General features: G+C 38.5%; 1 protein-coding gene across 2 annotated transcripts in view; it reads right to left on the minus strand.

The window, feature by feature from the left end:
- Positions 1-24,179, minus strand: part of cacna2d4a (calcium channel, voltage-dependent, alpha 2/delta subunit 4a) — a 114,925-nt gene that overhangs the window by 18,068 nt on the left and 72,678 nt on the right. For both annotated transcript variants that reach the window (XM_084710509.1, XM_084710510.1), the window contains one exon: positions 841-902. In XM_084710509.1, coding sequence (XP_084566635.1) covers positions 841-902 — 62 coding nt within the window. The remainder of the gene's footprint in view (positions 1-840; positions 903-24,179) is intronic.

Here is a 24,179-nt window from a genome sequence, read left to right on the forward strand (position 1 = left end):
TTCTATTTAACTGCTCCGACCATAAATACATCAGACATTTCTCATTAGGGCCGGTACAGTAATGCAATCAGCTTGTTTTATAGGGGACATTAAAAACACAAACAAAATAATATAAATCTAACATGCAAATAACTGAAGCACTGATATAGTAATTACAGGGTTTAATTCTCAAACAGGCACAGTGGCACCTGACATTCATCATCTTTTTTTCTTTTCAGATGTCAACATACCCTTAAAGTTTTGCTAGTAAAGTTATAAATAGCAACAACTTGCTGCTAATGGAACATATAGTCCATCTAGTCTATTATTACACATCTCAGTATTGTTTTTAACTATTTAATTGTTGTGCAATACCTTTTATACTGCAGTGTTTACATTGTCATTGTTAACCTGCGGCATCCAAGTGTCTCAATACAGTTGACAGAAGATGATATCTCATAATATTTATCCTGTTAATTTATATTTATTCTTCTTGTTTTATTTTTTATTCTTGGTTTTATCCTTTTGTTCCTGTTTTAATCCTTTTATTCTTGTTTTTATCATTTCAATCTTGCTTTTTTCTCCATTATTTGTGTTTTATCCTCTATCCTGTTTTCTATTGCTGCTGGTCTCTGTGAGTTACTAAATATAATTATACTGCGTGCCTTCGATAATTAGAAACATGTCTTAGGTCTTAACTTTTAGTTAGTAGTTCTTTCCTTTTCTTTACTTAAATGTAAAACATGAAGGATTCATTCAGGGAAAGGTCTGTTTCTTTACTTTGTCAATAACCTATTGGAGGATTTCAGAAAAAGAGCCATCATAGTGGAGAACACTTGCATTGTGCCTGTTTGTATTTACCTGTGCTGCGATGGCCCAGAATCTGGACTGCATCATATCCAGAGTCATCTGCACACCGATGGCTGCAGAGAGAAACAAATAGAGAGGGGAATTAAGTACAGTACAATAAACCTGAACTTGAAAAAATAGATTTAAACGGATAAACTGGAAACGAGGATATGCAGAGGGAGGAGGAGGGTAAGTGGAATGAAGAGGAGGAAGATGAGAGAGGACAGGATGAAGTAGAAGATAGAGAGTACAATTTGTCTAATAATAATTAAAGTACTGGAGTATATGGTAGATGACAGCGGAAGGAAAATATCTCTGCTAGACGAATACGTCAGTTTGAACCCCAAAAAGACTCCCCATTGCAAACATTATTAGCACTTGCTGAAAGTGTCATGGCAACGACATGGAAGCAAGACGACAACACTGTACACCACCTGTGGCTGCACAGCATGATCTTTCCAGTATTATTACTCCTTTTTTATTGTGCTCTCTACCTTTGCATCCATTCTCTATTCTTAGGATTGCAAGGTTTTGTACATTTTTACCATGAATGAATCTTGCAGCTATATAGTTTAGAGAACAGTATAGATCCAAGATGAAACTGACAGAAGGGTGGGACTGAGAGAAAAAGTCACAATTACAGTTACATCTGCACTTCAGCGCAACGGACAGCGCCATGGATTTTTCAATACACAGCACAGTTAGAACATCAGATAGAGGATCGATGAGCCAGGCAGACTGGACTAACATATTCAGCTACACAACCCAGCACTCCCTCTGTTACGAGGGGGTAAAGAAGAGGGATGGTAGGTAAACACAGGGGCTGCTTTTTGGTTATTTTGCTAAGAAGGGGGTTGACACCTCGCTGAAAGCTCTCAAAAAAAAAAAAAAAAGATTAATAATTGTACCTTTAATGGTTTCTTTTGGTCAAACTTTCCGATTCAATTCTCAAGGTCAAGCTGAGAGCTGCTATACTTGTGACTGAAATCATTTCAAGAGACCTTGATGCATTATGCAGAGGCATTCATTGAATCTCGATTGAGGAGAGTAGGAACAACACAAAGTGAAGCACTGTAACTGCCGCCCAATTCTGAAGATGTCTTCCTGTCAATGCATATTTAACCTTGGTATATAAAATATGCTTTTTCTGACTTAACCTAAGTCACGTTTTTATATCACATGCAATGCCCTCTACTCCAAGTCTGTGTCAGACTATTTCATTTAAGGTAAAGCACATACATATAGTCCCAGCTTTGGTCCCTGGAAGACAGAGACAGTGTTAACAGGACTGCTGCACTAGCTGGCACAGAGATAGAGAGGCGGCAGATATAGTTGAAATATACTTTCAGGATGTGTAACTGACCCCAAACATGATCTGGTCATGTTACCTTTAGCCCAAAGGAATTCCTTGACACATTTTTTCTTTCCTTTTTTCTAATTTGACATAATACCAGTTTTTTCATCTGCTTTTGACCAAATCAGTCTTTATCAGTTCACACAGTTGTCATAGAGCTGGATCTGTTAAAAATGCAAGCTGTCCATGTGATGGAGCTGAAAGCTCAAAAAAAAAAAAAAAAAAAAAAAGCTAATCAGCGGCCTTTTAGTTTTTCATGTTTTTATTTTTTTTTCTTCTAAGGTTAAGACTTTACTTTGATGATGAAAACCAGTAGGAGTGGGACTCAAAAGGCCGCTCATAATGCAATATTAACAAAAGACGTGATACAATATTATTGCCATTTTAAACGTTTTGCAATATGTTGAGACAGATCTTGCAATAGATTGCAATTTATTTTCAACTGCAAATTATGCCCTCAAAGGAAAACTTCTTTTATCTAATGAAATAAAGTTTCTGGTCTGTTCTTCTCACTTCAGTCATTTTTATTGCAACAAAATGGCAAGGAGACAGACCGACCGACACTGTCATAAAAACCATCCAGTCACGCTGAACGTGATGTCTACTGACCTCAGAAAAAAAACATCTTGTGAACTGAGAAAGTAAGTGATCAGTTTGCATTTGCAATATTAATAATCTACATAATAAAAGGTTCATAGTGGGAGTCCATGTATCAATACAATATTGCCAAGCAAAATATAACAATGCTATATTGAACTTATTTCCCCCCCACCCTTAAAAACCATGTGATACAGTTGAAAACTCTGGAAAAAGTAAAATTCCTAATGCTATAATCACTCATGTCCGATATGAAGTATGTATACCAGTAATGTGAGTGACTAGTGTGATAACAGGTTTGATGTTAGTGGTAATATCACTAGTAGAAGTACACAGACGGTATTAGAAACAGCCTTGGTAGTCATAGACACCACTGCTGTGATAATATGTTCAGTTTAAGTAGTGATTCCTGTAGAAGTAATGGCTCTAGCAGCCATAGTAGAGTGTAAACGGAGATGGAACTTTAATTCCAGCAGTTTAGAAGAAAGAACATTAATGAGCCGATTAAGGTCCCAGGGTGAGACACTATATCTCCCTCTCGGCTCTTGGGCTGGAGGAAAAGAAGAGGACCCACTGTACAGATCAGCTCTGCCTTCACAACTCAACTTATGAAAATCCTTTTACAGTAACTGGCCTTCTGAGCCTCAGCACCGCTGTGTGAACCGACTATTCTTAGACAGTGTGTGTCTGTGCACGCATATATGTGTGCGTCCGACCTCTGCCTACAACATAGCACTCCCAGTCACAAAACATTAAGCCACGAATTAGCGAGTGTTTGTACATGTTTCATGCGCACACATACACACACACGGCAGCGGAGTGATTGCTTCTGTCAGCTTAGGGCTGTACGTCCATCAGCATTTTAGTCAGCGTAGTAATGCAAAAAGGTACTGTAATTGCATAAGTTCTCAGTGCACACACATACTGTATACACCCACACAAACACACACACACACACACTGCGAGGGAAGATATGACACTTCATATTAGCATCAAAGACTCAGCATTTTCCTCCCAGTGTGCTTTGTACAGCCACACAGGGAAAACCTCAGCAGTGCTCACAATATGCAAAACACATACAAACACACATGCTTGCACACACACATACACACATCCCTTCAGACAGCCTCGTCCATATAGGTACACAGCATGCACTAACACCCACATGCACAGCATTGTGTACTAAATACACACAGCAGAATAATTATTTTAATGGAGTCACGTGGCAAAAAGACTTTATTAAGAGGGAGATTAGTTTATAGGTGGATCATTTTTAGGTTTGGTGGGGAGGAAAAAAGCAAACTTATCTTGTTAGACCTCAGCTGTATGTTAATGGTCAGACCTCAGCTGTACTTTAAGGGACCCTGCCAGTAGTTTCTTATGTCTTGTCTTGTATGTGGTTTTGTTTTAACATTAATCCAGGAAATTTTGAGCATCAAATACTTCATTCCTCCATTCTGGTAATTTTTTTTGCACCAATTTGTGCCTTTTCTGCTTCAATTTATGGTCTTTAACACAAATTTGACACACCAAGTGACAAGTTAGAATAAATTAATGGAATAAAAATAAATCCCCCTGCTACTTCCATGTTTTTATTTGGAGGGACAAATGCACATGTTCTAATAGATAAGGGGGACCTGTCCCCTCCACCCCACTGTGCATGGGATGGGTGGAGGGGACAGGTCCCATGGTCCCAAGACCCATGGTCTTGTACAAAACAAGACTATGGGTGCCTCAGTGATCATTTTGAAGCTCTTTTATACTTATACTAAATGTTGTTAAGAATAGTTAAATACATAAACAACGCTACACAGTAAATATAATGTAGAAGGCTTTAAATAGACAGCCGATACTGCTTCCAACAATCAGTGACTGGCCCCAAAAATCCTGATCTGAGCACTTAGCAGTTAAAATATAGTCTAAAAAAGTTCAAATCAGCCTTAGTCCACCATAGTGAACATCAAGACTGCATCAGTTTATCCATTACATTAGTGCTGTGAGATAATGGAAATAAAAGAAAACCGTGGCTGTCAGGAGCAGCAGTAAAAAATACATTAATAAAAAACTGCACAGCATGCCTTTGAACACGGTCAGCAAAAATGTGAACTATACATAATTTGTAGCTAAAGAGCTAAAATTATACACACTGGTATAGTAAATGAAAAGTGGTACTTCATCTCAGTCCATAGCTATAGGCTGAAAAGTTCAACACGGCTCACTCAATTATGCTTGTAAAATGCTATTAGGTGATGAATTATGGATCAGTGAGGGTAAGAATAAACTATGAGCTGTACGTACTCAGGGGGATCAGTCCAGATATTATAAGGAAACGACTCTGATGTGTTCTGTCTGAGGGTGTGTGTTTCAGTTTGTGAGCCATGTGTGTTTGGTTTGTGCGTCAGGGATTCCATCCAATCTCTTGAAAATCAGCCGTGACGCTGGATCGTGGCTGTAATCAGCCTGTAATCAGTCATGTACACAGAAAAGTTTGTTGAGCCCATTGGAGAGTTGTTTATCTTGTCACACAGCTTACATGGCTTTAGAACAGCTGTCCAAAAATGTCCAAAGTAAATCTGCTGGAGGACAGGTATGGACAACCAGATAACTGTACTGCTTTTCAATCATAAGGATTCCTCTGTGAATATGTTGCATCTCATTCTCATACATGATCTGCCATCTCATCCACCATGAAGACACTAGATTTACCGTCTCTCTTTTTTACACTTCTGCCAACGAATCAAGCTGTAGTTAACATCCATGTCTGTCAAAACTCATATGTCTAGTGAAGATTTTGAAGGAATTGAACAAAACCTATTAGAAAAATGTAAGTTATCACCACACTGAAACATGATTTCAGTGAATAGTTTCCAGAGAGAGAAACAAGTTGTCTTCATTTAGAGAATATTTTTACATTTTATGGAAAAATATCTGTATGTAAAGATGCAACATCAGAATCCTTTCATTTGTACCAAAAGCACACGTGAGTCTCCTCGTGATGCTCTACATGCGATTTGTGAATTTTTTTGTCGAGGTATTTAAACACCCTCTTCAACACATCTCCTCTCCTCAAAAGTGGTGGTGACCTTGAAGTCATCTCCCTCCACTATAATCTCAGATAAAGTGTTAGAAGGCCATTATGGAGGGCAGCAGTAATCTGCCTTCTTTCCTTCTCTGAGTTGGAGGCCAAATCTAATTAAAACCATCACACTGATCCCTCTGTGTGTGTGTGTGTGTGTGTGCGCGTACAGCAATAGTTTTTTTTTTCTTAAAATGTGTGTGCACAGCTAGAAAGCATTACCCAAGGTTTGTTCAGTTTGCATACAAGTGTGTGCACAGGAATAAGTATGACCTTGCATGCATGCAGTTGATGGTGTGCATGTGTCATGTGTGCTTAAATGTGTGTGTGTGGATGTGTGTGTGTTTGTGTGTGCTTTGTGAGACCGTATCTTGCACTCTCACAGTCTGAGTTGCAATTAGCGTGAGCTGCCAATCACAGTGGAGTGCGCTTTCAACAGGAAATGAATTAATGAGGAAATAAATAAAAAAATTGAAGCAACCAAGAGCTGGAGTTAATTGGTTATTATACTAACGAGATAGAGGGATGAGAGATGGAGGGATGCAAACTGTGAACGATGGGAAGGGAGAATGTTTGAGAAAGGAAAAAGGGGACTGAAACAAGAGTAAACAGACTATAGGTCGGCAGAAAATAAACATAGAGGGGTGGAAAGAGATGGAAAAAAAAAAAAGACTAACAGACTAGAGGAGACAAAGGCATAATTAGACATAGGCACAAACTGCAATGTCTGACTAGCTGCTTTGGTGACATTGTATATTAAGTGAATGAATTTTAAGTTGTGATCACTAGCTCTGCAGTCTTAGTCATAGTGGGAAGAAAGGCATGAAATAAAGGGAGGAAAAACTGTTAACATTTTTACAGTAAGTGCATTCAAATCATTTTTCATGTAGCATTAGATACATTCCTTATGTGCACAGTGTTATTTATAGCAAATAAACACTGAAATAATGTGTTTTTAAGCCCTGAAAATCGTGTTGTAAATAAAGTGTGACCTGGTATATTCTGTATAACTTTAAAATTTTCGTCTATATAGTACTATTTTGCAACAACATATGTCACACATTCTGAAAGGGAAAAGAATGTAGTGTTTGGGGCTGGAGAAAACATCACCAGTGACCATAATACGTGGTGAAGCTATTAATCATAATATTTTGGAACCAGAGCTGCATAGCACTGCCACTAAAGCTTACTATAATTGAACAGAGAGTCAGAAAGAGACAGAGAGGTGACCAGCGTGCTGGCCTTTTGCTAAATGGAGCAGCGAGAGTGTCGAGTGTCTGACAGACTGTGAAGAAAGAGAGGAAGGATGAAGCATAGTGGAAAAACAAGCAGAGAGTGACAGCAATATTTATTTGTATGTCTCTATGTCTGTCTGTCTGTCCATCTGTCCATTGGTGTGTCTATCTTCTTTCAAGTTTTATTTATTTATTTTTTTAGAAACACTTCACAATAAGGTACACAAAACTGTGAATAGTAACCAGGAAACAAATGAAAAACAAATATTGACCTAACTGCTAGTTAGTTATTTGTTGAGTAACTTCTGATCAAATTTTATGGAGTTGCTAATAATTAGATAATGATTAGTTTATTAAGGGACAAATGTAGAACAAATCAGGAGCAACTTGATTGATAAATTGTTAACAACTGCTTCCCTAAAAATTCATAATAGATTATAATAAGCAGATAATTATGAGTGACTGGTAAACAGACTGGGAGAGATCCTATATTCATTAATCATTAGTTAATGATTATAAACCCTGAACCAGGTGGTGAAGAGCACAAAGCTAGTAACAACTCATTAATTACTGATTACTTTAACATTAAAGTAATTTTCTTTAACATTAGTTATGCTTTTTGTGTTCCCTAAAGTAAAGTGATACATAATATTGAATAGTTACTAGGTAGTCCATTATTATTACTTATTCATTATATTCATTACCTTATGATTATGTACTCATCTTGTGTCCTCTGATAAGCAGTCCCTAAGTACTTCATCATTCTCTTATGATTACTATTTTTTACTTTGTTTTTGTGTCCCTTCAATTAAAGATGTTCATAATACTGAGTAGTTACTAAGTAGTCACTCATTACTTCATTATCTTATGCTAATTTACTCCTTTGTGTCCCCTCAAGTAAAGCTGTGCTTAATACTGAGTAGTCACTATATTATCTGTCATTACTTCATCTTTACCTTATGATTACTTTCTGGTTAGTGTCCTGTCAAGCTAAGTTCATAATATGAAGTAGTTACTGAGTACTGAATCATTACTTTATGGTGATCATACCTGACGTGCACTTGGTTGAAATAGAGAGCGATGACTGTGCAGTTCTATAAATGGATGCCTGCGTGTGTTCTCACATTTTTGACATCGTTTAGTGTGTTTGACTGTGTGTGTGTGCGTGTGTGTGTGTTGTGCTGAGATATCACAGGAGGTCAGCTTGTGTTAAATGACCAGAGCCAGTGTTGATGGTTCCCTTAGCAAGACCCTGGAGTCGAGGCTAAATATATAGGAACACACACACACACACACACACACACACACACACACACACACACACACACACACATAAACAGAGTCAATAAATTAAACTGACACAATGGCAAAGTCTCTGGGCACAGAGGGAACACTGAAAATAAGGCCACCAGTGAGGAGGTCATTTCATTCACACACACGCACGCACACATGCACACACGCACACACGCACACACACACACACACACACACACACACACACACACACACACACACACACACACACACATTCTGGACTGCAGTTTGCTTTATATGCTTCAGTAATGGATGTGTTAAGCAGATATAATAAACACAAAAGGAAAAAGGAACAGGGAGAAAATGAGAGAAGAAAAGAGTCCAAAGACCAAAGGAATGAAGGACGCACACATACACACGCACACAATAGACCAAAAACAGAAAAAGAATGGGCTGCCGGACGGATAAACACACAAACACAGAGAGATAAAGGTCATCAGCAGAGCACAGACGCTGTAATCAAAGGACCAGATTAATTGATGTAATGGAGTCAGGTGGGCCGGGTGGAGAGAGAACGATGGAGGGATGAAGAGGGACGACAGGAAGACGAAAGGCAGAGGGGATGAAAGAGGATGAATTGATTTTTAATAATATTATGAGTTGAAAACCCTTTTTATTTCAACCAAGCGTGGCTATCAATAATGGAGCGAGCAAGATCAAATGGTTGTGTGTGAACGTGTATGACAGCATGTGTGTTTGTTTCTCACTGTTTCACATTTATTTGTGTGTATGTGTGTGTGTGTGTGTGTGTGTGTGTGTGTCTGAGTATAGAGACCACAAGAGAGGTGGAGGTTGGACTTGAGAGGAGAGGAAAAGGCGTTGGGGACGATGTGTGTGTTTTTAAGGATGTGTGAGCACAAGCTCTTAATTTAAAATTCACACCTAATTTAAAAGATAATTCTGCTTATTAAAGGATTATTTTTTTCTTTTTGTTTAGACGTTTTGGCCACTTACTTCATGAGAGTTAGACAGATTAAAGTGAACTAGTTCACGTTCATAGTTCAAAATTCAACTAAGTCTCCAAAAAATAAACTAGCAAAAATCACAGGTCCTTCACAAACTTCTGTGAGTTTTATTTGGATCTAGGAACTTTGCAGCTGTTGGCTCGAGGTCTCACCCTTTGTTAATGATTTCTTGTGATCATAATTCACTCGCAGATATTTTCCAAGACCAGTGGGATGCTTCAACTTGATGTGTAGTTTTTAAATTAGTTCCTGATGGGGCTTGTGGTGCCTAAATCTAACTGTTCTGAGGATGTATCATGTAGTATGTGCATCCTGTAGGGACTGTGAGTCCACAGATAGACTTAGTTGGGCCGGTGTAATGTCTGAAATGCTCAGTATCATAAAAAACAGTGTATACACAGTGTATGGTGAGAATGACATTCATTTTCATTAGTCTCAGATATGAGCAGTTCACTATTCCCCAAAAACATGAGCATGTTTAGTGAACATGCATGTTCCAGAGTTTTGCACCAGGTTGTGTACTCGCACCTACTCATCAAGTAACCACAAAAAAGTTGTGTAACAGGTAAAGATATGTTCCGAAGGAGAAATCAGAAATGAGAATGATATTGCAATATTTTGACATTTAAATCTGCTAATAATATCAAGTCTAATTGGTTGCCAGAATTTTATTGTGAAAGGCTATGACATAACCTTTGACCCCACATCCTGCCAAACAATGGGATGTCACTGTCTGATCCGACAGCGATGCAGGCTAGCTAATAAGTAAAAGGGATGATATGAAGACAAAGCCAGAGGAGAATACAAATTGTGGACAGTATATCATTGATGGCCAAAGACAGTGAGAATAACATCTTCAATGGCTGCTTGTAAAAAGTTGAAAAAATTATTAGCTTTTGATAGCCGTAAGCTAGGCACATGGTCACCAAGGCAACACATCGACAGCGGCAGGAGTACAGGTGCTTAGACAATTACTTTTTCAAACACAAGTGAGTGAATATGTACGTAATAAAACTTAATCATGTGTGCAGTTTTGAGAAACAGGACCTGTGCATGACTCTGGGGTGTTTGTGCATAGCACTGGTAACACTGCACTCACCAGGTGACTGCCCTTTATGAGATGGTTTTAAACTTGTTTTACCTCTGACGACCCAGCATCACTGATGACACCCAACAGTAACGTCACAATATACTGACAAAACATGGAGTACATTTCTACATCAGTGCAGCAAGGTGAATTTATTTTCCTTCATTTTCCTTGGGAATTGAGTGACTCTTTCATTTCTGAGATCTGAGAACATGGCGACCTTGCTGGAAAGAAGTCAAAATGGGTAAGAAACATGAGCAGGCAGATATCATTCAGGTTTTAAACAAACCAACAAGCAAGCCAAACTTATTTGGAAGAGATGAAAAAGGGAAATGCTTTTACTGCTTCTGCTTTAGTCGATGATCACTCAGAATAAAAAAACCTGAACTTCTTGAATTTGATTGCTGCTGTTGATTTTACACTTTTATAGGGGATCACAATAGGGATTATATAACGAGAAATATTGTGAAGTGAGGTTTTTTCAGTTTACAAGTTATTCAAACCTTGTCCTTGAATATCTTTGCACTGTATTCTGGACCACTGAATCAACTGAGGCTTATTTTGTTTAACTGTTAAAATGTCTGCACAAAACTACAAAGAAGGAAGCATTTTATTAGCTGTTTTTAGCAGCTTGTTAGGGGGAGTTTTTCCTGCACAAACATTTAAAACTCTTCACTTGCGTGGGTTTAACTGATTCACAAAATTTGTATTTTTTGCCTGGTTTGAAGTCTTAAATGCGTGTGTTTTGTATTGGAACAGACTATGGACAACAAGATTACTGTTTATCTGAGCAAATGTCAGAGACTTCTTTATTTTCTCTCTCTTTTTTGCTTTTCTCTCTCCTTGCCTTAGACTCAAACACACACATCGACAGTGACAAAAGACACAATCATACTAGCAGAAATATACACAGAGATTATAGCTTTCTCACTGAGAAATGTCACTTTTGTTCTTGTTCTCTCTGTGTCTCCCACAAACACACAAACACATAATTATAGTTTTTATCGACAAATGTCAAGCATTCATCAGTATGATGGAACAGAGTGAGGGAACATCTTTTCTTCTGGTCCCTTCTTCTCTTTTCTGCCACATCTTTCTTGTCTGTTTTTCTTTTCATCCTCTTTGATATGTGACTGTTTGACCCCGTGAGAACGAAATCTCTCCCTCGTTCTAATCTTAACCTTACCGTGAATGTCTCGACATCTGTCATCTATACGCCTCGCATTGCAATCTGCATTTTGCTTAATGCCCAAAAAGAAAAACAACGTAAAGATGACAGACAGCATTAAAGCTCAATACTGAGAAGAACGCTGCATGAATCATAAATGCAAACATGACAATAATGCCACGGGCAAATGGAGATATTTTGTGATGATGTAAAGGATATAATAAGTGTATCATTGTACAGCTGCAATATACTATTGATGAATGAATACTGCAGGAAAACAAAGATGACATTCCTGTGTCTCTGCACTGTTTCTACTTCACTCCCTGAAATTGATTTTGCCTAATAAGGAGACTCAATACTATGTGTAGTATTTGTCAAATAAAAAAATGTCTTTGCTATTCTAACTCCCAAGTGTTCTTAGTGGAAGTGGTGAACAAACCTTTTACTCTTTCAATTCTTTAATTAAAGACAGGAAAATGCATTCAGAGTGGCAGAATATTGATCTCAGTGAAGTTAACTGCCTGAGTTGCATAAAGATACATCGTGTGAACAGGATTTTGTTTTCTAAATTGTATTTTGATTCGCTACACAGCAAAACATGCTTCTCATTTTGATTTTTATTTTGAAGTTCTGACTAGAAATTGTCTTGCATGACTGTGTAAGAAACTTTCACTTTGTGCAGAATTTGGCACCTCCTGTGGATGAAAGCAGTATGAGGCCCACTGCCTTGTGTTGCAAAGATCGTAATCTGGATAGCACGTGCATTTGTTTTGGAAGCGAATGAAAGAAAGAAACTCACAATAACAAGTTTTCTTTTTTAAACACTGCTGTTTGCAGGATGCAGAGTGATGAGATTATGTATATAGCCTATTTGTGGCTATGTAAGATTAATAATTGTAATATAATGATGGTGACACAAAATAAACTCATTAACAGTAATTTTGTTGAGAAAACCAAAGTTGTCAACATTCTCCATGTTATATACCTGTCTAGGGAGAGAAAAAGTGCTTTCATATCCCACATCTGTTAAATGGCCGACAAAAAGTTTTCTTCTGAGCCTCTATCACTGTCCCGTCTTTTAGCTTTTGGTTGGGAATTGGACCCGGGGACAAACATTAAGAATAACCACATAGAGATAACCAGTCTTCTCACTGATGGCCTGCGTAGGTCATATAGAGATACACAAACAAAAATGTAAAAATTACATTAGTTTCACTGGAATAAAATTGACAGAAGTTCAAATCTGGTGCCATCAAGGCTTCATATTCAGTTAAAACCTCCTTGCAGCTGATCTAAGTATTTTTTTTTTTACTTTCGCTCTTTGCTAACAGGCAGTTACTGCACTGAGCGAACGTGTGGTAACTGAAGTCCATCTATTTACCATGAGTAGAGTTTTTGTTTGTACAGTGAATACTATAAACTGGCCTCAATACACCTCTTCTTGTAATGTTGGTAATGTAGGATGTGAATAATTTTTTAAAGTCACTCTGCATGAGGGCATCCTTTATCTGACTCATATCTCCATCCCACATACTTTTTCAGGACCCTGACAAAAAAATGAAACTTACTCACCAAACACAAAGCAGAGTAACCTTTCCACTCAAATACCAAAATTTCTGTGTGTTTCCCAAAAGCAGCAGTGCTTCTGTATGTTCAACAAAACCTGAAGAGATCCCATGACTTTCTGATGGAGAGTGTTCAATAAACTGATGTTGCCAGGCAACAAACACTGATCCAGCCAGTAACAGGAGTTATGGCAAATTCTGGTCGACTCCTCGGAGAGGGAGAAAAAAGTTCAGCAACAGCTGATTATAATGATCAGTTTGAATAGAAATCCTTGATGTCAGAAACACAAACACACTAGCACATACAGAAAAATATTAAAATATGCACTAAAAGAACCATTTAAACTAAAGGTACACAGGGAGACCATTATTTATATCTGTTCAACCAACAAAATGATCTGTCCCTGAGTCTTTATTTCGATATAAGAGCAGAAGTGGACGTGGTTTATACTGGAAATCAAATTTAAAGGTTCTATCAAAATCTACTAAACATTTCTATCAGCCATGCCTGAGGTAACATTCTGCAAAAGTCCAGAGTTTATCAACCTGGATCAAAAAGTGAAAAAATCTGCAGATTCTGTTTAGGCCTGCAAATAAGGTATTCAGAATTTGGGTGTATCTCTAGCATAAAAACACACATATTTCCTCACAGACTTCCACATATGAACGGACACCTGATGCACCAAGACAAAAAATATAAACATGCACTCGAAGAACCATTCAAAATTACAGAGGTATCAACACACACAAAGAAACACAGACACATGGCACACACATCCACAAGCACAAATGGATATGGATCATTAAATCTGACCTGTGACCTTAAACTTTGGGTACAGTTGTTTTTGCGACAACTTAAAAAACTGAAAGAGACACATGAAAACAGACACACAAACACCTCTGTGCTGGAGCTCGCTAACCTCAGAGGAGTCGCCAGAGGCTGCACTGACATCACGTTACCAAAGCAACAGGCAGAGGGCTGGGATTGGATGAAAAAGGATGATGACTCAACCTCCCTCCCTCATCCTCCTCCTCTCCCTCACCATAATCTCTCTCTTTCTCTCTCTGTCTCACTTTCTCATGCGCAACTTTTTGAACGTCAAGGATGCAGACAGAGGCACATGCACAGGCAGAGCCACATGATATTTTTCAATTAAAAGAATGAAAATGGTGGCACGTGTCGGCTTGGACTAACTTGCTTTGAATTATACACACAGGCCACGCATTCACACAAACACACACAGACTGAATAAAGCTGCATATTTGTGCTAAATAATCTGATAAACATAAAAAAGAGAAATTAAGTCATGCAGAGCTGTGCTGATAGATTTCTTTTGTGAAATCCACTGACACAGCTAAAAGATGGACAGAGGCATCTGTCAGCCCCATTTACTTGCTCTAAGGTGACAAAACAGAAGTGATAGAGTGTTAAATGGATGGCCTGTTTCTTTAAAATGGAAATAAACACTGTTGACACTGGCAGTATATGTGTGTTTGGACCCTCTAAGTCAGCAGAGCCTACCTTAAGTTAACCTAGTTTCACAGCCTTCTTGAGCAGGCCTGTTGGAGGCACGCTCACTAAATCATTCATAGTGGAGAGACAGGGAGAAACATGTTCCTGTGTGTGTGTGTGTGTGTGTGTGTGTGTGTGTGTGTGTGTGTGTGTGTGTGTGTGTGTGATAGAGAATAAAGAGTGAATGCAAAACGCTCTGCTCTTTCTTCTGTTCTCAATGTTTACATGGCAGTTTGCGCTCCTAACAGGGCTATTTCGTCACACATCAAAAAGGAATTAAAGTGGCGACATTTTGAGGCCCTAATTTGCTGTGAAATTCAATTACCTATTCAATCTTTTATAATATGAAAGGAGATCAACACTGCTGGGTGTGTGTGTGTTCTTCTGTGTGTTCTCACCCCACTTTCATTACCTCAGTAATCCAATTTTATTATGACAGAACTTAAGTATCTGAATTTTAAGGGATGAGTTCAACATTTTGGGTTCATTTGTCTTATCAATACTTGTGCAGCAACTCTAGCTACAATGCAGGTTGCCAAATACATGTTTCGGTTCAGATTTTTTGTACAGACACAATGGCACAAAATGTGAACTTGTGTGAACTTTTTTGCTTGTGTACAGGTTAAACAAGGTGCAACCTGCTAATTAAAACTGCACTGATTGATTTTTTTGGGTGCTTGAGGGCAGAGAAACAATCTGTAAACGCACAACTGACATATTATCACCTCAAAGAGTTGATATGATGAATGTGTTGACTAACTGTCATATTGCACATCTGTCCACTATTAATTCTCCTTTAAGCTTTAGTTTGGTCTCTTCACCAAGTCCTGAGGGGAATATCTGGCTGCTAAATGATCCATCATGTTCACCAGCTTGTTGTTAAATTTATGTGCATCTGTGCTGGGCAGGTAGTGAACAGTGTCGATCTGAGCTGATACCAGCTGGTGAAAGTCGTGAGAGTGAACCAAAACTGTAAAGTTGTGGGGCGGAAACCAAAACAATTATATTGATTAGTGTCGCTTTAAGGAGCTTGACAGGTGCTATGTATATTTTTTCACTCCAGTCTTTGTGCTAATGCACAACATAGATTTTTTTCCTCCAACCTTGACACCTTAAAAATAGGGTGGATTTCAAAGTCAAAGAAGGGAGGTAGGGAGGCATGAGGGAGCAGCTCTCTCCCACATCATCAGCATGCCAGGAAACAACATTTGGTGTATCTGTATTGTTGTCTGGATGGAAACTGTACACTTTTAGAGTCATAGGGTTTATGTACACTGAACAGTCCCAGAAACTGGTGTCAACAAAAACAAACAAAAAAAAAAGTGTAAAAACAGTTCATACATTGCGAGAGATATGGGACAATTGTGACCTATTAAATAAATAAACTATAAACTATTCATTTAAAGGCGAACTATGCAGGATTTTCCCAAAAACAATGCATAGACTCATGAAGCTCAGTTCAGTCAGGAAGACTTTATGCCTCATTCATCCTAACTGTCTTTCTCTCCCCTTCTCTCTTTATCCACTTACTCTCAATGAACTATCCATGGGTGTTCCCGTTAAATCTGTTCTCCTCTCTGCCGCTTTCAGCTGTCATTTCTGCATGGAATTGTTGTGACCCTCCCACACCTCATTCTGCTGCAGTTCTTTCGACACATTGTTAAGATCATCAGAAGTCCAGTCCTCATCTCATCCAGATCTTCAGCCATCCCTTCACCAAGTCTAATTGGCAAAGACTTTTCACATTTCTCATATCAATTGTGCATGTGTCAATTAAATGTATTTTGTAGACTCAGAACAAAGTCTCTCCTGATTGAAATACAAAAGTAAACCCTCTTTTGCACCCACACAGACCCCACCTTTTGTTTGTGCCCTCTTATTTTCTCATTACTTTGCTTTGCTTGGGGTGCTTTACCAACCCAAAACATCTGTATTCGATTCAATTGAGAATCAACTGTCTTTCTGTTTCATTTACAAATAGCATCTGACAAGTATTCTACTGCAAGAGTTAGGGAGAAAAATTAATATATAGCCATCTTTACCTCTATCTTGCCTTTTCAATTTCATTATTTTACCTCCATGCCCCCCCCCCTTTTGTTTCTCTCTCTCTCTCTCTAAAATGGCAGATGGTGCTCGCTCACCTCTCCCCTATTTATCTCTCAATTATCCCTCTCTCTTTTTCAGTCAGTTCTTCTTTTGATCTCTTGTTGCTCGTCTCTCTCCCTGTCTCTTTCATTTTACTCCCTGTGCCTGTGTTGTTCTCTTGTTTTCTCTTTCTGTCACCCTCCTCTCCAACCTTCCACGTCTCCTCTTGTTTTCCTCCCTCACTCTCGTCTCCTGTCCGTCCCACGCCACTCTGTCTCTCTATCTATCTCTCCCTCTTCCTCCCCTCTAGGAAATCCCTCTCTACCATCTGTCTGGCTGTGATGAATTCAGAGCCTTTCCGAACAAATCAACTTGGCCAAATTAATGAGACTCTCCAAGGGGATAAACTTTGTGCGAGTGTGTGTGGGAGAGAGAGATTGTGTTTGTGTGTGTGCACCCAAAATGCTTCATAATCCGTCGTCTGTACCACTTAATTTATCCTGCAGTGACAGATAGCGTGTTACAGGGAAATACAACAGACAAGGCTGACTGCACACATTGAGTTTCTTAAAGTATTACAGGTCAGGCCCTCAGATTGGCCTGTTTTTGGTCGTCCTCACATGTTAAGTGCTGTTATTTGTATGGGGGCGGAACTCTGCTCATTTTCAGCCACATTTTCCAAAAACTAGTCGGCAAAGGCAACTGCCAGCCAATGTTTCTGGGGTTACAAATAATGATTTCAATTACCGACTTCATGATGGTATTACAAGCCAAGTTCGGACTATATGGGGCCACTTTGCCAGACCTCTTGCTTTGATATAGCATCCTGATTGCAGGAAGCACATGGGAGAAGTTAACCAGACAGAGAGCTCTTACTGGCAGTCTTCTGCTTAACTCTTTCGTCGACCACAAGCTGCTGGTAGGACTTTTGCCAGCCACGGCCAACCCGTGACAAGCCTCCTTTCTCCCCCTCGAACAAGCGAGTGTTGTGGTACTCAGCTCGTGTGTGTGCAGGAGAGCAGAGGTAAAGGAGTTTCTTAAAATCTCTTTATGTTCAGCTCTCAGTATTTCTGTGGCTTCTAACAGAATCTTTATGTTTTGAAATGTAGTTTCTCTCCTCTGCCGTGGTTTGTACTTTCAAGTATCTGCATTATTTTATAGTTTCATATTTGCTTCCAGCTGTGTCGGAGTCATGTTAAGTTACTGCAGATGAACCCCCCCGAATAAAAACTTCAGGTAAAACACAAACCTTCAAGCAGGCAGCCCAGTTGAAATGGAAATGCAAACCCCTGCCCCTGGTGGGCTGATGGGCTGAGCCAAACTCGAGCCAGGTCAGCTCTGTGTATGGAGAAGGGTCATATGTCACCTGACTTCCTAAAGCCTTTCTGCCAGAAAGCTTTCTGGGATTTCTGACTTCAAGCTTTCTGACAGAGAGATTTCTGTCAGATTCTGAGACTAACTTCTCCCATGGCCTTCCAGGAAGCATCAGAGCTGCTGAAGGAAAAAAAACAACTCATCTCATTCTGATTGATAAAACAGCACTCAGAATACATGGTGTTTCAAAAAGAGTATTGATAATGCGCATAAAATCGGGTACTTTTGAGACATAAATGCTGTGAGTGTATTAATCATTTTACATTAGCATAAGCATTGCATCAGTATTTATGCAAACAGTGTGATTAATGTTATCACACTGCAGGTAAATTCTTGATTATATTCAGGAAGTACTGCATATGAATAGAGTTAAAATGTGCCTTTGAGGCCCAAAAATACAGCTTTAAATAAATAACCCTGGTGATGTAATACGGGTTATTTCAGTTTGAGCTTAGAGACTACACATGTTTGACAGAAAGCCTGAGTTGCCCCATAACTAGTAGTCAGGATACCTCGACCTATAATGCTGTATTTTTTTTATTTTTTTTTTACCATTTGTTTTTTAATCTGTCTTATTTAAATCTGTAGCATTACTGGTGGTAATTCTATTTTTAGTGTGGGATTTAGTGAGGATGTCTGGCATTAATTGATGGTTCCACCTGGTGCCTAAGCAGGCACAGGTGGCCTGACTAAGCCTCTTTGTTGTAGGAAATGTAGCGAATTGTGACATGTGAAAAAGTAGGAGGGAAAATTTAAGTTTAACATTAAACTGGAGTATTGCTTTTAATTTGCTGCAGAGAGTATAGTAGCAATTATCATTCCTGACATTAGAGTTCATTAAAAAAAAAGTTTTGTTTTTTTCAGTACCCTGTTTTGTGCCATGTTTTTTAAAGGTTAAGAGATTTTAGGTGGTACATTTGAATGTATTTCCTTTCAAAACAGGATGTTGTGGTAGGAAATTACACAGTGATCAATCCTAAAGGGAAAACTCATCATTGTGGACGTCCGGTCAGTGTTGATGATAAATGTCATCAGTTGAAGAAGTAAATTACTCAGTGCTGCTGTATAGACAGAGAAAAGCTGACTTCAGTTATTTCTGCATCCAGTGATGTCACAGTTATGTTGTTGGCATTAAGGAAAAAGTAAAGGTTATTTCAGCACCGATTTCTAGTCTCCACTTCTGGTTAGCCAGAGGGTGTGCTAGATGAGTATTTATGTCAATGCCATGTTTTGGTCAACAAAGTAATAGTTATATCCTAGGTGGGTGCTATAAAGCAATGTGGTCGTGTATGCAATGTATCCTGGTACATGTTGGCACTGCCGGCACAGCTCCGCGAGCACGAGAACTCAGTTTTCTTGATCAATATAGCACACACTGAGGAATTTATTGCTTCAGCTGACTGCATTTACCATCAACACTGACTGGACATCCAGTGTCAAAGTTTCCCTAATGTGCTATGAGTTGATAGGAAAGTCAGAAAAAAAAACAGAACTGTCAAAAAAGTGATAACTTGAGCAGCATGAGGTCCCACTGAAAATGTGCCTTTTCCCAGAAACCAACAGCGCTTTTTTAAGTTTAAGAAGTCATTTCATTGGAAATTCAAAGCAGTCAATTGAAATCACTCAGTAAACTTATTTAGCGTGATGCCCCCCCAAAAAGTTCTTTCAATCTAGTCTAATTTAATTGCCCCTTTTGATATATGTAATGCAACAGAATGCTTTACTAAACATTTTCAAGTGCTTTAAAGCCAGGAGGAAAACAAGAACACCAGACATATATATTATAAAAGAACACAAAGTCAAAAGCAATGGAAATAGGATAGTCTATTCAATAAAAGCCTGTCTGGAAAAGTGTGTCTGAAGGCATGAATTAAAACATGATTGATTTCTAATGGAGCAACCCTCTTTGACCAGATTGACCACAGGGCCATAAAACTGTCTGGTCAATATGAGGCTGATTCACGGATGATAGAAAATGCTGATATATGGGAACACAGACACAAATGACTCCTTGGATGGGACCATAGACATACAATCTCTCTGTCCCTGTGTGTGTGTGTGTGCGTGTGAATGTGTGTGTTACTACAAGATGGATAGAGCTTTGAAGTCACTTGCTCCGTGCAGGAACTAGTGGTTGTAGCGCTAAACGTGCCTGGCCAGACCTAGTGTTAATACAGAGACTCAAGCCAATTCGTCTTCACTGACACTCACCCAATAGCACAGTAAATTACAGCGTGAGGGAGGAGGCGGCGGTGTTAAAAGATAGAGATGAGGGAAGAGACAGAACTGGTGGAGGAGAAAGAGAGGAGGGAAGGGCGATGTTGCAGAAAGAGGAGAGACGATACGCATCCATATTTCACTCAGCAACTTATAATGAATGCAACAGAATGAGTCTAAATTCATATATCATCAATATTAGAGGCAATGAACAGCAAGGAGTGCAGGGATTTAATCATGCCTCCTAGATAATAAATAAACCAATATTCCTGCAGCTAGGGAATGAATAAATCTGATAGAGAAATGCTGGGTGAGACTATAATAGTGCGGCAGAAAGGTTAAAAAAATGCTCTTTCTTGCTCCAAACCACTGCCAGTAATCATTTTTCATAACACGTATTTCCTGCATCATTGATGGAACAGAACCGGCCATAAAAGTCGCCTTGGCAGGAGGTGCTGGCACTAACAATGGATCCTCAAGCCAGAAGGCCTCTTTGCCAGACACATAAACGGCCCCAAAAAAGTGGACACATCCCTTGGAGGACCAAATAAATCAAGCTCACCTCGCGTTCTTATCTGGTGTTAAAAACCTCTTCCCTCTCGATCAGTGGACACAGTCTCATAGGGGTTGCTGAAAGAGATTGGGCCAGTCACAGTCTATATGCTGTTGTTTATAGAATTAAACTAACTTTTAAAAGCTCAGTTTTACAGCCAGTCAGTACATCATTTTTAACATCTTGTGCTGTATGTACTTGAACATTTGTCATTACAGAAATGCTTGACTACCGGTGTAATTCATGAGTGTAATTCAGATTCATAATTTTCTCTAAAGCTGGTAAAAAAAAAAAAATCATACTGCAATTATTTTGACAGATATAACAACATGATTCATGATTTCATTTTCACTGAAAAAAACTATTAAAATCATGATGATGTGACATTTGTTGGGGTCTGTACCAAACAACATATGGAGAACAAGATTTATAGGTCAGTGCATCTCTGCAGCACTGCAGTACTTCATTATAACGCTATTTTCCCTTCCTCAAAAAATTACAGCCTGGTTATTTCAAGTGGTCATACAACAACTTAGATAATATTTCCATTAATTGTGCAGTCCTTTCTTTTTCAAATGAAAAAGCAAAGTGGGGCGAGCCTAGTAAACATTGTTAGTGATTAAGCACCCTACACAAAAAGGGACATAAGGATAGTTAACAACGTTGGATACTGTTTTTAAAGTCACATGCATTGAAACTCTGGGATCTAGCGGTATGCACAAAAGGAAGCAAGAAAAGAAATTCTCTGCATTATAGCTTACAAAAAAAACAAGGGGCCTTACAACTTCAGAGGAAAATAAAATATGAAACAACTCTGTGTTCGCACAAATCTTTAAAGTATGTGCATATCTATTTGTGGGGGGATTTTTTGACTAGAGCAGGGGCGTCGTTGTCTTCAAAGGGCTGATTGTAAATGTAAGACTATATAAATGTATCCACCACAGTGGATACACATCCATCACAGTACATCATTGCTTTTGCACTTGATTATTTTTGGTTTCAGTAATAACTTAATATTGAATAACTAGCTCTGAAGGCAGAAACCTTGGAAAAATAACAGTGAGCAGACATTTAAATGCACAACTATTATACAATTTCTTTAAAGGAGAAATATCTTTACTGTACCGCATCACAAAATGAACATGATATTTCATCAGTGATTAAGGGAAAATGTTAAATTGAAATAATCTGTAAATCATTAATAATCTTTTCGAAGGAGTAGATGTTTATCACAGTAATAATAATAATAAATAATAATAACCTTTATTTCTAGAGCACTTTTCTTAACAAGGTTACAAAGTGCTGCACAGAAAAAATAAAAATATGAGCTCTATTGAGCAATATGGTTATGAAGTCTGGCAAACAGTGAGACAGACAGTCACTGAACTCCGGCTCCAGCATGTACTTTTGGAGCAGTGGACCTTTGTTTTCGGGCTTAACTGTACCTTGACAGACAACGGACAGTTATAAACAACTGATCAACTTAAAGTCTAGGACTTGTCATTGTTCGTTATTGACAAATTACAGCGCAGAGCTCGTCTTGGCTCCTGTAATATTCCTGCAGACTGCCTGAGCTCCCTCGAGTTTGGGGAGAAGGGGTTGGAGGAAGCAACTCACTTCAACCATAGACTGTACATTTAACAGAGATTCAACAAATTTAATATACTGTCTATGGCTCCAATTCACTATCTGAACTGCAGTACTAATTTCTGGATGTTATTATTATGTATTGCACCTTTAAGAAATGAACTACACAATGTAATATGAATGATAAAGTCAAAACTATAATAAGGGTTGTTTCAGTTTGCTTTGCCAATAAGCATGTGTTCTAATTCAACATATACCTTAAACTAAATGTAAACTGTATTATTTTGGAACTGCTGCTAAATCATTGCAAAGATGCCATACAGGCCCTTAAGTTTAACATGTGTACTAGAGGAATAAATAAAAGTAAAAACATCAAATATATTTTTGTGAGGTACAGAAATGAGGAAAGAGTATTTAAAGCATATTCATGGTGATATTGTTGTTAGTGGTTTGTCTTATTCCTTTTCACATTCTGAATCGAGGAGTGTTGTTAATTAGGTATGAAGAGGATGAACATTGTAGCTTAGTTATAAAGAGCATGGTCTAATTCTGAGAGGACTGATTTGGCACTATACAAATAAAACTGCATGTTGCTCCTTCTTATTCCATTTCAGACATGAAATATTGATTTATGTTGCTCAGTGAAAGTCTGTTAAATATATATTTTTTTGTTTACATTTTTAAAATGAAATAAATGATAGAAATAAATAACTAAACCAAATCAATTTTGCCTGATTAAGTCTGACATGAAAAGCAAATTCACCAGAGAAAAAGTAAGAGTTAAAAACATGATGATCAAGAAGGGTTTGGGTGCAAGATATCCTTTTCCCCCTCGCTTCATACATCATGGGTTTCCTTCAGGTTACATCACAGACAGCTGTCATTTCATCTGCTACACACTGAAAGGTCATAGAAAGACAAAGTCAAACTTGAAACAGATCAAATTTGTAGTGCAGAGAAGTGCTGCCACTGTGTTTGTCATCTCTGCTCTCTCCATAGGAAAGCAAAGGGCTAATTCAGTACAAAGAAATACTCCTGCTGACCATGTATTGAGAGCATAAGGGTGGTGCATTTATTTTTTTATTTAACGAAGAAATCTTTACAAGAGAGACCTCACCAAATGGCACTGTAAGATAGATCTCATGTAGTTACAAAAATTGAATGAAAATTTGAAGTAAATAGTAAATGTATCAGTTTTGGTTATTTTTAACAGTGCAGGGCTTTAATCGTATTCTATATTTAACACAAAGTGCCCTTGAGCCTGACACTAAATATTCAGCTGAAAGGTTGCGTCACTGTGCTTCACCCTGGTTACTGACCTCTGCACTCTGCAGAAGAGGGGGCAGGACTAATTAGAGAACTAATTACCCCTTTGGGATAACACACACATGCACACACAGAGCCCTCACCGTTACTGCTATAAAAACAGATGTTCTTTCTACAACAAACTGTCCTTGAATAAGAACAGACAACAAAAGAAAACTTTTATGTCAAATGGCAAATTGCGTCTTCACTGCTATTCCAGTCATTCTAGTCAATCATCATTTCATAACTACCACTGCATAGTGTGTCCTATATAGCCAGCACTGGCAGCAGCAGCGACTGGCAGCTAAAACAGATTTCTGTTTGCCAGGAAGTATATTCAAGACCAGTGAAGCCAG

The sequence above is a fragment of the Lutjanus erythropterus genome, chromosome 22, assembly GCF_056507025.1.
Source record: "Lutjanus erythropterus isolate fLutEry1 chromosome 22, fLutEry1.hap2, whole genome shotgun sequence".
Taxonomy (NCBI): Eukaryota; Metazoa; Chordata; class Actinopteri; order Lutjaniformes; family Lutjanidae; genus Lutjanus; species Lutjanus erythropterus.